This window comes from Herpailurus yagouaroundi, unplaced genomic scaffold, assembly GCF_014898765.1.
Source record: "Herpailurus yagouaroundi ecotype Mexico unplaced genomic scaffold, PumYag 100, whole genome shotgun sequence".
Taxonomy (NCBI): Eukaryota; Metazoa; Chordata; class Mammalia; order Carnivora; family Felidae; genus Herpailurus; species Herpailurus yagouaroundi.
The window spans coordinates 14,013,810-14,028,257 of record NW_024412391.1 but is presented as its reverse complement, the minus strand read 5'-3'; the positions used below and the strand labels follow the sequence as shown (position 1 = coordinate 14,028,257).

At 40.6% G+C, this 14,448-nt stretch overlaps 1 protein-coding gene across 5 annotated transcripts in view; it reads right to left on the bottom strand.

Annotated features, from left to right (window-relative positions):
- CHCHD3 (coiled-coil-helix-coiled-coil-helix domain containing 3) overlaps positions 1 to 14,448 on the bottom strand; it is a 286,302-nt gene that overhangs the window by 23,392 nt on the left and 248,462 nt on the right. The window contains exon 9 of one of the 5 annotated variants that reach the window (XM_040471927.1): positions 13,903 to 14,070. The exons of the other annotated variants lie outside the window; for them this stretch is intronic. Coding sequence (XP_040327861.1) covers positions 13,985 to 14,070 — 86 coding nt within the window. The 3' untranslated portion in view covers positions 13,903 to 13,984. Of the gene's footprint in view, positions 1 to 13,902; positions 14,071 to 14,448 lie in introns of those variants that run through there. 5 annotated transcript variants of the gene reach the window in all.

Sequence of the window (14,448 nt, the reverse complement as noted above, 5' to 3'; positions counted from 1 at the left end):
GAAAGGATTTCAGTAGGTCCTTAAACAGTAGGGAAGCCTTAGGCAGGTAAAAGGAGGAATGGAAAGGAACTCCAGACAGCAAAGTGAAAGAAGGAAAGGCAGTGATGTCACTAATCAACTGTTTCTTCCAAAGAGTCATTCGGAAATTTACCAACAGATCAGAAAGCCCAGCACTTTCAACAGGAACATGTTCTGTAAGCAGATGAAGGAATTCCCACCAAGTACAGTAATGAGTGAACGTGTGCTCAGAAGTTAGTAAATAGGGAAGGCTGTGTGAAGAAAGAGGTTTTCAACAGTCCTTTAGAGAAAAGCAAGAAGGGAAGGATGGAGGGCATGGTCCCTGCAGACATGGTATGATCAAGGAGAAACACAGATTTCCTGGTTAAAGCATGAAGTCCACTGTAAAGAATACAAAACATGAGGTTGGTGAGATGCAGGAGGAGAAGGCAATCATCTGTTTGCTGAGAAACCTCAAAAGCTAACAGAATCATGTGGCAGGAACGGGAAATCTTGTACAAAAGAGAGCAGGACATGAGAGGGCTGCTCCTCCTCAAAGTGTCACTAAGTGCTGGTGGCAGAAGGGCGGAGATGGGACTGCAAGCCTGGAGAGCACCGAGTTGCCAGGCATGCAGTGTTATCTTAGAAGCTCCAGGGATTCCATCCAAAGAGACGCTGACAAGAACAAGGGACAGGCCAGAGACCCTCTTGTACCCCCACTCCACACCGTACTTCCCACCACAGCTTTTATGCATAAAGTAAAATGCATTAAAGTCAGGGATATATTAGTGCATTTACTGGTCTTGTCTTCACGCTCACGCTGTGTCTAGTATGTTCATTATGAGTCCCTTCTTGCTCTCCAGAATAGACATACACTGAAATTAATGGATGATTAATGGAAGATGGAGAAAGCCTGGCATAAAATATATTTGAAAAACAGGAGTTTATGGATGTTGGTCAACTATAATTCTCCATTAACTCATGATGTACTCAGGTTCAATTTAAAATCATGTAACGTGTATATGCTGATATATGCATAAGGTGTATGAAAAAATATACATACAATTGGCAACAGGAGTTGCTTCAAAGGAGAGGACTGGGATAGGAGGTTATGGACTTAAGGAAGAGGGCTACTTTTGCATCTGACATTTAAATCTACTACAGGCATATGTTGTTGCTTATCAATAAATAATTGATTTAAAGGGCGCCTGGGTGGCGCAGTCAGTTAAGCGTCCGACTTCAGCCAGGTCACGATCTCGCGGTCCGTGAGTTCGAGCCCCACGTCAGGCTCGCATCAGGCTCTGGGCTGATGGCTCAGAGCCTGGAGCCTGTTTCTGATTCTGTGTCTCCCTCTCTCTCTGCCCCTCCCCCGTTCATGCTCTGTCTCTCTCTGTCCCAAAAATAAATAAAACGTTGGAAATAAATAAATAAATAAATAAATAAATAAATAAATAACTGATTTAAAAGATTACAATGCCGTATTATCTAAAGATACTTTGAATGTCCTGGAAATTGCTAAAAGGAAGGTTGCTTTCCTTCCAGATGCCTAAGCACCCAAACCTGTTGCTGTGAGATCTGTAGCACTTAACATAGAAGTGACTGGAAACTTAAAGACAACACCAAGACACCGGATGTGAAACCGCACATGCCAACCCTACACAAAGACAAAAATGTAAACTGGAAAATAATTCAAAAATGCCTTCACACATGTCAGCCTGCAGCACGGCCCTTCTGGTGTAATATCTCAGCAAGTTTGTGAGAAAAAAGGACAGAGAAACTGCCCAATTATTTTAAGTCACAGGGCAAAGTGCTGGCAGGAAAATGTAACATGAGTGTTTGGAAAGCCTGGAAGCTGTCTCCATCCATGAAATCCTTGTCAGGGAGGCTGCTCCCTTCTTTATCTTTTTCACTGCTCTTTCCCCATCTCCTTCTTCTCTTAATTGTGCATAATCCCCAAAGCTCAGGTCTTTGCCCTGTTGTTCTTCTAATTCCAGGGCAAGTTACCCTTCCCCCTCTGGGAGTACTACTGCTGTGTGTGTGACAGAAAGGGTTTTCTAGTTGCTCTCCTTCAGTTAGTAGCTGTGTGAGCTTTGGTTTCTTTGGGCATCAGTTCTTTATAAAATACACAGACAGTAATCTTCCCCACCTGAAGCCAGGGACTAGATCTGGTGGTCCTCTTACAGTCCTTCCAACTTGAAAACCTTTAGACTAAGCATTAAATGGGTATGTCCAATTTATTCAATTTCCAGTTTCTCATCCAAACGAGATTTTCCTTCCATTTTTTCCCCAATAGCAATACCATTAACTTTTTAGTAGGCATTAAATTGTTGCTCTTTTGTGCTCTTAATATTTTATAGTCAAGAAGTCACTGAGGTTGTTAGTTGTTCCTTTGAAAAGTCTTTCACTTTCAACCATTGCTCAGTTCGCCCTAACAGCACCCTAGGCTAACAGTTCATGCACAGACTATGATCACTATCCTCTGAATAGTCTCTCTGCCCTCAGCTGCCTCCTCTTCAAGCTCAACATCACGAATTCCACCACATGCATACTTGCATACACAAACCTTTCAGAGGAGACAATCAGGACTCTTCCTTCTTCTCCATCTCCCGTAACTAATTTTACTTCAAAAATAGTTCTCATGTTCCTTGCCTCCTCAATAAGCTACTACTTGTGGTACTGGGAGAAAGAGAACCCACTGAAACCTCTACTAAACCACTATTTACCTATTCTGGCCTCAACGTGAAGGACAGATGGTGACATCTACAAGGTTGTTTCCAAACACAATCCAATAGGAACCAGTACAACAGCTAAAGAGCACAAACATACATGTTCCTAATGTGCACTTTCCAAGTCATGTTATAAAATTATACAATCATTCTGACTTGATTCAATTTCTCACTTGTGGGTAAGGGCACTATCTACCACAGTGATAAGCTTCCATAGGAACTAAATCCATTTCAAAGGGTTGGAACACAGAGGCTCAAAAACAAGTGCTCAAGATTTTATACACAGTGCCTTACATCTCTGAAACTCAGTACTATAAATATTAACCTCTTAATTCCGTGAAAGTCCCAGAAATGAGAAAAAATGGGTATTTGGGAAACGAATTATTTAATGTAACTGGTAGGGAAAAGAAAGAACTTGCAAGTCAAGTTGCTGATAATCCATTTCATCTCTAGCATTAAGCACAACTAATCACACATGGTAACATGACTTACCAAGTTTTAGAAGAAAAATACATTATAAATTCAAGTAACTAATATTTCCCTACTTAATAGTTCATAAATGAGGGACACACCTCCAAAGCATTTTATAGCTAATGAAAGTGAAAAGTTTATATGGTACATATAATTACACTGAACTACATGCACACCTATGAAACACCAACACAATTACTCTTTAATTTAAAAATTCTAACATGTTTCTTTTTTTGGTTCTGATTAACTAAAATATTCAGTTCTGATGCCATAAGAAGGCATTAAATTCTAACACATCATATAACCTCAACTCCTTGTGTTACATAAATGGATTTAAGCATTTTTCAGAGGGCAGGCAAGATTTAGCAAATTGGCTTAACATTCTAGGCTGCTGCTGAGACCTAAATTAACAAGACCAACCATGAAGTACAGAAAAACAACAGCTTGCTATACAAATTCTCCAAATGATTCTGATGAGCCTCATACATGAGCATTTCAGAGGTGGAATCTCAATGATTCCTATTATAAAGGGATAATGATGTATTACTGCAGGACTAAACAATGCATTTCTCAATTCATGTCCTGGATTGGATTCACCATGCTGAGCTCCATTAGTTTTACATCTCCCTAAGGGTTCCAATTCAGCAGTATTAATCTAAGCCATTACACACAGCCTCAATCTATGAACGTCTGCCTTACGAATGTCCCTTAATACAGCTCTCCAGTTGAGTGTTTTGGAGAAAAATCACACAAACCAGGGAAACTCGAGTCATTATAAATTCATAAGCAGACACTAAATTCTGCCTGCCATGTTTTCACACTTCTGAGGTAAATTCACTTTTGTCCCCTTAACAATGATCATTTCATCCCATCTCCAACCTCTCCCCCAAATCTCACCCCTTTCCTTCCTCTTTCACGCTTGGCCATTTTTCTATGTTTTGCTGTGAAAAACTGAAACCAAGGGAGAACTCCTTTATCTTCCCAGGGTAAAAGTTGGATCTGTACCTTTTCAGGTGTTACTTTGGAGGAAGAGATCCTTCTTCTAGAAAAACAAAGGCAATTCCTACACATGGATCCAGTTCTTACCTTTCCCCTACCCTCTTTTCTAGTGGGATTTCTTCCATCTCCTATCTTCAATCTCTTTCTTGACTATTATCATTGTCACTAGAAATCCAACAGTCTCTACAACAGTGCTATCCAACAGAACTTTTTGCGATGATGGAAATGTCTTATACCTATACGGTCCAACACAGTGGTCACAGCTACATGGTGCTCATGTGTACCTGAAATGTGACTAATGCACAGGTAATGCATTAAATTTTACTTAATTTTAATAAACTTAAATCTAAACAGTTACATGTGGCTAATGACTATCCTATTGTTGAAAGCATAGTTCTGGGAAATACTATGCTTACAACAACCACCTCCAGTGCCCTACCTTCCGTTCATTCTCTCTGATTCACACCAAAATGGCCAAACCCAAGGATTCTTTGTACACATCATATAAGAACACTCGCTCGGACTTGTTCATATAAATTACTCCCTTTTCTTGAAAGGAGTTTCTTGGCTTCTAGAAACACTGTGCTTTCCTGCTTTTCCTCCTAGCTCACTGGCCATTTTCTTCTAACTAATCTCTAAAATATAGGAGTTCCTCAGGATCATATTTTGGATGTTTCTCTCTGCTCTTCTCTCTTTATACTCTCTCCACCATTATCTCAACCATTCTCATGGCTTTAATGCCACTTGTGTGCTGACAGCAATCAAATTTGTATCTCTAGCCCTCCCTACTTACAGGCAACTGCCTACTTCTATCTACACTGAAGGTTTTGCAAGCGTTGCATGATTAAAGTTGAACTTTTAATTCCCTGCTCTACACCCAGTTTGTTCTTTCTTCCCCATCTCAGCAAATGGACCGTCCAAATTCAGGGAGGAGTCTCCCGATATACAATCTGTCCCCAGGTCTTGTCAATTCAACTTCTAAAATAGGATCTAGAATCGACCTATTTTTTCTGTCCATTTTCACTGTCATTATTCTAGTTCAAGAATAATGAATCGCAAAAATCTCTTAAGTAGTCACTTGGTTTCCATTCTGCGCCCCCCTCCCCCCAATCTCTACTGCCGTTCATTATCAACAACACAACCGGAGTGCCCCTTTTAAACTCTTGACTTCCAGGTTACAACTCAAATCCTTCAAATACATCTTCCAGCTCTTGGGATAAACTTTAAAATGCTACTTATGACCTTGTAGGTGCCTCTATCTCCAGCCTCAACTCTGTCCACTATGCTTTCCTACATGCTTTCAGGACCCCAGTGAGCCATGCTCCTTGCTCAGGGTCTTAATACAGGCTGGTCTTGCTGCCTAAATGCCCTTCCTTTGTGTTCCCCCTAAAGCCTGCTACTTTAGCTTTCAGGTCTGAGCCTGATCTCTCACAGTCCATCCCCACACAATGTGCTCTCTCAGTGCTTGGCAGTCATCCAGTTATCTGAGTGACCAGTCATTCCTCCCATTAGACTACAAGCTGCAAGAGAGCAGGGATCACATCGGTTTAGTCTACCACCGTGGTCCCCGTGCCTAGCACAGCACTGCCAACCACCATGCAGCCACTGGGTACCCTCCCTGCTCCTCACTGCCACCGTGTTAGCCCATGTGTGTGGGGGGGGGGATAAGGTGGACATGTGAGGAAGAGTGGCCAAACTGTGTCGGGGAGACCAATGTTCCCAACATCCAAATTGGAATTAAGAATGAGCTTTCCAATAAAGTAGCATACCCAAAGTTAGGTTCCATATTACAGTTACTGCTTAGATTTTAGCTGCTTGTGGTGATGGTTAATACAGGATCTGGTATCTAAGACACATTACGTCCATATCCGGGCACCACCTTCTACTTGCTATGAAGCTTGGGTAAAGTGCTTAATCTCTCTAAGATGTGACTTTTTCATTGTTTCCCCTATTTAAGATTACTGTAGAGATGAGTAAGATAATGTTTAAGCACTCAGTGCAAAGCCTGGCACATAGTACGCTTTTAGTACCTCATAATAATATGAATGTCAAATTATCATTTGACTTCGAAATGATTAAGTATAATCATTTAAACATCGGTAAGTTATTCTGGGAACCTCTTAGTTGCCACCTTATTTCCAAAGGAAAACAAGTTTCCACTTTCAAAAGACTAACTTAAAAACAAGTTTTAGAATATAATCCATGGGAGAGCTGCTAACTGTTCACACAACTTGAAGGTGAGCACAAAGTGTTCAGGTGGTGGTAAAATAAGGTTCCTGCACGTATTTTGATAAAGGGATTAAAAAGCTGCACTTGTGTTAAAATCAAACCTCCGGCATGGGGTATATAATTAACATAAACCTATATATCTTTTCTTTTCTCAACTAAGTTCTCACAGGGAGCAACAGCCCTCCCTTTGAATAAATGGAATTGTATTTGAAGTAATTACACTTGGCACAGATTTGCCCACTGCTGGTGGTGGGGCTGCTACTTGTGACTAGGCAGTGAGGGGGAACTCAACGGAATCGATGGCACACCGCTTTAATTTGCTTTAATAGTAGCAAAAGCGTGTCTAAAACAAGTGGGGCATTTCAAGAATAATCAACGCCACACAGCTACAGTTCTATTACCATGAAACCAGTATTCAAAGAGGCCAGAAACTGGTTTTCAGCCTCTTTCAGTGAGTTTCCGTATCTTTAGTGTCATAAATGTCATTTTGTAAAGTCAAGCTGGCAGTCCTCAGCGGGAAGCTGAGAAGTGCCAGTGTTAATTAAAAATGTTGGATAACTTTTCAGTTTATTCATGCTGTGAGATCTGTTCCTCCACCCCACCCTCAAAAACTTTAACTACCAAAGGGCACTCGGGAACAGGGAGAAATAGGAGGGTACTAACGATGATTTCATTTTCAAACGCTTTGAAATTGACAGGCAGTGACAGCACAGTCCAATAAGCAGGGATGGGGGAAAGGATGGACAGATAAGTTCTCTTTTCTATAATACTGGATGCAAAGAAAGCCCAGATCAGAAATCAGAAATGGTCTTCCCCGTGCCGGAATGTGTAGCCCTTGTGAAGGATAAATGAGACACCTGGATCCCTACACGTTAAAAAAAACAAACAAACAAAAAACACAAAACACAACAGACAACTGTGGATTGATTAATGCTCAGAAATTAATTGCACACGACTAACTTATGATGTTAAAAGCTTATAAAACTGATGTGCTATATATATCATTTCATATCATGGTAAGAATATAATGGCTATGGTGATACAGCATGCCATGAAATAGAAATTTTGGACATATCTGCCTAATTGGTCAATGTAAACTGTCAAAAGCCGTCTGACTGTGGCCAGCAACTCCAGCTGGAGTTAGGACTGAAGAGTCCTGAAAGAGGAAAATCTTAAGTACTGCTCTGGATTATAACTTCAGTTTCAGGTCTGAATGGCTGGTTTGGCTATCCAAACTAGATAAAACAATTAGATAAGTTATTCACAGTCACAGTGAAATAAAGCACTGAGGTCTTTTATTGACACAATGATAAATCAAGTATAATATTAATTTCTACCAAATACCATAGATTTTTACCAGTTTGAGATCTCCAATACTGGCAATAAGTGTCAATATTTAGACTGAGGGAAGAATCATTTAACAGATAGAGCTTCACTACTTCCAATATTTAGGAAAGAGGTCACTTGATTGAAGTTTTATTTCCCTACTTGAAAATTAAGGCTTTTGCCCATGAGACACTATTTTCAGAAATGCACTGAAGGCTAATATCTTCGCATGCATTACAAATGCTAATCAAAGTGGAGTGTTAATATATTATCTTATTCATTATGAAGAAAACGGCTGATACGACTCCACATGACGGACATTTTACCAACAGTTGTTTCTACCCTGCTTATTTCTTAGGTCCCTGCAAATGCTTGTCACAGCTCCGCTCGTGCTCAGGTAGCTGAAGTGGGGCAAAAGAAATGGGATCTCCTACTAGAAGCCACATCAGGACAAGAGACAGCAAAAGAGAGTCCTGTCGTGTGGTATTTCATTTCACTAAACCTGCTGGTAGGAGAAAAGGTGAAAAAAGAACAAAGGGGGAAACAATTTTTTTTTTGAGAAAAGATATTAAAACTGCAGTCTTTTTTCCTTCCTCCCCCTTTCCCTCCCCTCATTTTTCCTATTTCTAGTTTAGGCGCTGTCAATCAGGCAGCAAACAGATTTACATATATGCTTCTAAAGGGGTGGGGGGGGGAGGAAAAACTCTCTCAATGCTTATGCCAAAGACAGACATCACTAATCAATCACAGCACTCCAGGCTGAGCCTTGCTGCAGCCTCAGAGTCCTTCTCAACAAAATTCTGTAGGGAGTTCACTACAATCAGCTGGGGCTGGTGCCTGAAACCAACTTTAGTTGTGTTCCCTGACATGGAAGTTTGCCCCAGTGCTCTAGCTCTAGCACTGGGCTTGACTCTCTTGGTGTTGCACTCTCCTAGGACGTGAAGTTAAGGCTGAATAGTTCGTGATGTTGAAATTCACAAGAGCCCCAGCTTTCTTCCAGTGAACACTTTGCCATACAGAATCCAAGGCATCTGAAAGTAAGCAAGAGACCAGATAATACCCCTTTCTGACTCATTCCACATCCCTCTAAAAGGTGAGCAAAGCCAGGAAAAATCACCTGGGCTTGGCAGGCCCCTATTAATGTTTAAGCTGGATCTTAACTGTGCTTATTTTTAAGGTTGATATGAGGTTCAGAATCCGCATTTACACTTTTTAAAAGTGTGCATTTAAAAGAAAGTTTCACAACAGTCACTAGATCACCCTGCACGATCATTTTAGGAATACCTTCCCCATACATTAACACACTCGCTCATTTGGCTTCTAATATAATTGGTCTCTCTCTCTCCAGAAAGCCCTTAATGACACCACCTCACATCCAACCTTCATAATTTGGCTCCCTCCACCTCAGAGAGCAGGACTTCCTGGGCACAGTCTTCCTGCCTACCGTTGTGGGCCAAATGTGATTCTCCCCAGCTGCTGCTGTGCTTCCTGCTTTATGACAGGGGCCTGCCCGATAGCTCCAGGCCATCCAGGAACAGAAGCCTTCCAGGCAACAAGAAGCTATTAGATGCAGCCTGCTTGGGCCAGGGCCACATTCCGCTCCCAAGAGTAACTCATATATGCTTCTGCCTGTATTCTTTCGTTCCATAGATTAAGAGAGGATCATCTCCCACACTTGCACGAAGGATCTCTCTGGATAAGGAAGTCAACAGAAGATCAGAGAATGGCAAAACCTTGCCAAAAGTTCACTTGGTAAATGGCACATAAAGACCTTGAAAATAATCTGGAATACCCAAATGGAGGTAGGTTCCAATGACTAGAAATGTGGCTGCCTGAGAAATGGACAGAAGCCAGAAAAGACACAGTGCGTCTCTGTCTATACGTGGGAACTGAAGGAAAGGTGGCCACTTCTCCTGTGCGTCTGTTTGTCCCTAGTCCCCCACAGCTGCTGGCTCTAAAGAAAATGCGAGTTGCAGGAGGCAGTCATATAAAAGGGCAGCACTTATCTGCTTTATAGAGAACTGAAAAGATTTACGTATTTTTTCTGGGGTCCCAAGCTTTTTTTTTTTTTTTTTTTTTTTTTTAATTTGGCATTACCCATAATGTATTTGTCCATGGGATAAACAGAGACGCCTTCCCCCACAATTATATTTGCTTAAAGGAAAACACAGCTGCCTTTCTTGCATATTAAGATGCAACTGGAACTGGAAAGACCAAAGATTTCAAAGGGAAGGAAAGTTTACAGCATAAAAGATACTCCGCCATACCAAAGTGCTTTGAATCTAAAAAACCAAGGCAAAGTAATGACTATGCTCCTTGGGGACAAAAGTCCTTTTGAGCAAGAAGCTATAGGTGCCATTTTCTAGAAGAGCCACCTGCTACTACTTGGAGCTATTGCAAATATTCAGGAGGTAGAATTTGAGTCCTTCCATCTATTTGTGTGGGAGAGTATGCACACACGTGCACCCTGAGGCAAAACCAATAGGTAATTACTGGATGCTGTCACTGTGGGATAACTGAACCATCAAGTCGACTACTTAATGATCCCCTCAGACGACCAGCATCACACTGCTTGCTACTACTGTTAACAGGAAACCTTTGGAGAAACATGCTAATCCAAGTGAAAGCAGGGAAGATACTGTACTGCTAAGAGGGCCCACCTCCATCAAAAGTACAGAATGTAGCAAGAAGATAATGACCCTAATTAGTTAGTTATTATTTGCTATACTGACAACTGCATCTAATAACACTGCCGCCACGGTGCTGTTTTGTGTGACATCTTCTTCATGTGGCAACCTTTTCATAAATCAAAGCAAAAACCAAACCAGTTTCTTTTATTCCCCCAGTTTCATTGAGAAATAACTGACATATCACCGAAGAAGGTTAAGGCATACAGCATGATGGTTTGATTTACATATGTTGTGCAATAATTAGTTCAATAGCTTCAGCCAACATGCATCTTCTTGTATTGATACAATAAAAGGAAAGAAGAAAAGAAGGGGGAAAAACGTTTTCTCCTTGTGATGAGGACTCTTAGGATCCACCCTCTTAACAGCTATCACAGAGCAGTGTTAGCTGTAGTCATCACATTTTATTTATCTTGTAACCAGAAGTTTGTAGCTTTGACCACCTTCCTCTAGTTTCCCCTTCCCCTACCCCTGGTAACTACAAGTCTGATCTCTTTTTCTATAAATGTGGGGTTTTTTAAAGAGTTCACATATACGGAAGATCTTTCAGCATTTGTCTTTCTCTGACTTATCTCACTTACTGGCATTATGCCTTCAGGGCCTATCCACGTTGCCACAAATGGTAGGACTTCTTTTTATGGCTGAATACTATACATATCACATTACAACTTCTGTATCCATTCATCCATTGATGAACACTTAGGCTGTTTCCATGTCTTGGCTATCATAAAGAATGCTGCTATGAACATGGGGATGTATATATCTTTCTGAGATAGTGCTTTTATTTCCTTTGTATGTATTCCCAGGAGTGGAGTTGCTGGATCATACGGTTATTCTATATTTAATTTTTTAAGGAACCTCCATACTGTTTTCCACAGTGGCTGCACCATTTGCCATCCCACCAAGGGTACACAAGGTCTCTTTCCTCCACATCCTCACCTGCATCTGTAACCTCTTGTCTTTTTTGGTGATGGCCATTTAAACAGGCATGAGATGGTATTTCATTGTGCTTTCAATTAGCATGTCCCTGATGACGTGGAGCCTCATCTAACTTCTTTGAAAATAATGTCTATTCAGGTCCTTTGCCAATTTTTTTTTATTTGGGTTGTTTTTTTGCTATTGAGTGTATGAGTTCTTTATATATTTTGGATATTAAGCCCTTATCAGATATATGGTTTGCAAGTGTTTTTCCCATTCCATAGATTGTCTTTTCACTTTGTTGATGGTTTCTTTTGCTGTGCAGAAGCTTAGTTTGAAGGAGGTCCACTTGGTTTTCATTTTGTTGCTTGTGCTGTCATTATCAAGACCCGTGTCAAAGAGATTTGCTCCCATGTTTTCTTCTAGGATTTTCATGAATGCAGGTCTTGCATTTAAGTCTTTAATCCATTTTGGGTCAATTTTTGTGAGTGGCGTAAGATATTAGTTTTTTCTTTTACATATGAATATCCAATTATCCCAGCACCATTTATTAAAGAGACTGTCTTTTCTTCACGGAATATTCTTGGCTCTCCTGTCAAATATTAGCTGACCATATACGATTTGGTTTATTTCTGGGCTACTGATACTATTCTATTGGTCTATTTGTCTGTTTTTATGCCAATACCATACTATTTTGGTGCCAGTTTCTTATACAGCCTGATAATAAAGGTTAACACTGAACCTTAGCTGTTATCTATCTTAGTAAATGTGTCGATGATGTGGCAAGACTGTTCCACATTACAGTGGGACTGCCAGTAATGGTAATACGTGCAAAGTGGCAACCCACTAGGTCAATGGGACTTGACAATCAATACGGTTTTAATTGAGCCAGAAAAAGAAATGGCTCTTTTATCCTTTTCTTAAAGTATACAGGAGTTTTCTCCACTGTGCCTTGGTTCCATCAGTGCCTTGATCATAAAATGCCTATAATCAAGTTTGATACAGACTTGTATGGCAGACAATAGAGACCTCACGGGGAATGCAGGTAAGTCAGCTTGCATAAGATAACTTCTTATGAAGTATTTAATTGGCTTTCTTGGTAGAGAGCTACCTGACTTGAAGATGTCATGTTTCCAAGTTCAACTAGAAAATGTTAATAAGGCACGCTTTAGTTACGGAAAATATATAAATCTATCTACATTCACAGAGGTGAAAAATAGTCCTGAAAAATAGCAAAGGTCAGGAAGTTTTCAAATATCTTCTTTAACAAAAATTCACACTGTACAGAAATCGAAACTGAAGGAATTCCCAATTAAGGACAAACCTTAAACTAATAAATAACACTCCACTGTATTTTGGATTTGGCTATAATCTTAACTACCCTACTGATACTGTCAAGAGGAAAGCTCATCTTCTCTCTGGCAAGTTTTGGAGATGAATTCTGACAATTAGCTAGTGTCCCACAAAAATCAGCCCTATATTAACAGCCTGTAATAAAGAACACCAACAACCAGAGAAATCAAACCATTAGGCTAGACAGAGAGATGTCACATAGCCACAGTCCTCTAATTTGCTGAAGGAACTTATTTCAGCATGTTATTTACTAAGTACAGTATAAGTGCTAGGTGCTGGGGGAGATCTATAAACAGAATAAAATACAATTCCTGCCCTCAAGACGCTTTCATTTCCACTGGGAATGAGATTCACACATTGTAACTAGATTATACAACCTTGGTATGAACCTTCAAACTCCCAAGAGTCTGTAATTCTTACTTAGCTTTTTACACAAGGGTTTCCTTTAAAGTTTGTTTGTGTGTGTGTGTGTGTGTGAGAGAGAGAGAGAGAGAGCAGGAGTAGGAGAGAGGCAGAGAGAGAGAGCGAGAAAAAGAGAATTCCAAGCAGGCTCCGGGTTGTCAGTGCAGAGCCTGCCGTGGGGCTCAAACCCACAAACCATGAGATCATGACCTGAGCCAAAATCAAGAGTCGGACACTTAACCTACCAAGCCACCCAGGCGCCCCCACAAGGGTTTCCTTTAATGAAAATTCAAAGTCCCTTCTCAAGTAAAAACATCCTGTGAGTAGAAGCTAAAAGCAGGAAAAAGTTTTAGAAGACTTTAAAATCAATTTAGTAAATAACGATATCGATATTAATTGAACACCTGTTAAAAGTGCTACGGCTATAAAGGTGGCTAAGACACAGCTCATGCCTTAAGGGGGAGACAGGCACAGGCAACCGTGATACAGACTGCAATGCAACAAGGGCTTGAGTTGTACAAACACAGAGGGAGCAATTAATTGTGTTCTCTTTTGGGAAGGGGGGGATGGGGGGAGGAAGTGTCAAGGAAGGGCTTCAGAGACACAAACATCTAAGACAGGTCTTGACAATGGAGTTTACCAGGAGCAGATGGTGAAGGTGTGCTGTGCTATTGGGGGCAGTGTGAGCACGCCTGCAGAAGCAGGAAGGTGTGAGGCGTGTTCTCTCTTTAAGGAAGAACTCTGAGGTCCATGACAGACTGCGGCAAAAGATGAGATTGAGGTCATGTCAAAAGTTATTTTTATATTGTGCTTTAATATTGTAAGTTTTGGGTGTTTGTCCCAACTTCTATATAATGATTTATTAGATACTGTCAATTATTCAGCTTTAAAGCAGAAACTTATTTCACTTTTAATCATATGGATCAGACTGATGGATGAGTATCTGGAGATTGCAGGGCAAGCTGTTAAAAAAAAAAAAACTATTATCAGTTGCCGCTACTTATCACTGCAAACCAAAACCATCACAACACTGTGCAACCAAATAAAATTTGGGTGCTGAGGATGACAGGAGACTGAGGCCACCACCCTTAGCCCCTATTTTCAAATGTTGTGTTCATGAAAACAAGTGTCTCTGTCTTCCTGATAATAAGCAAAGATGGTAAATAAGCTTAGAAACTACATTTATATTTTTAAAAATACCCTTTATCATTTTTAAGTCTGATGATTCCACCCAGGATTTCATTTGAAAACAATCCCACTCACTGGTCCCCAGAAGTGCGAAAGCTACTAAAGGGCCTGGGAGAAAGCTGTTCTTTCCAAGGTTTCTGTGTTCCCACGTC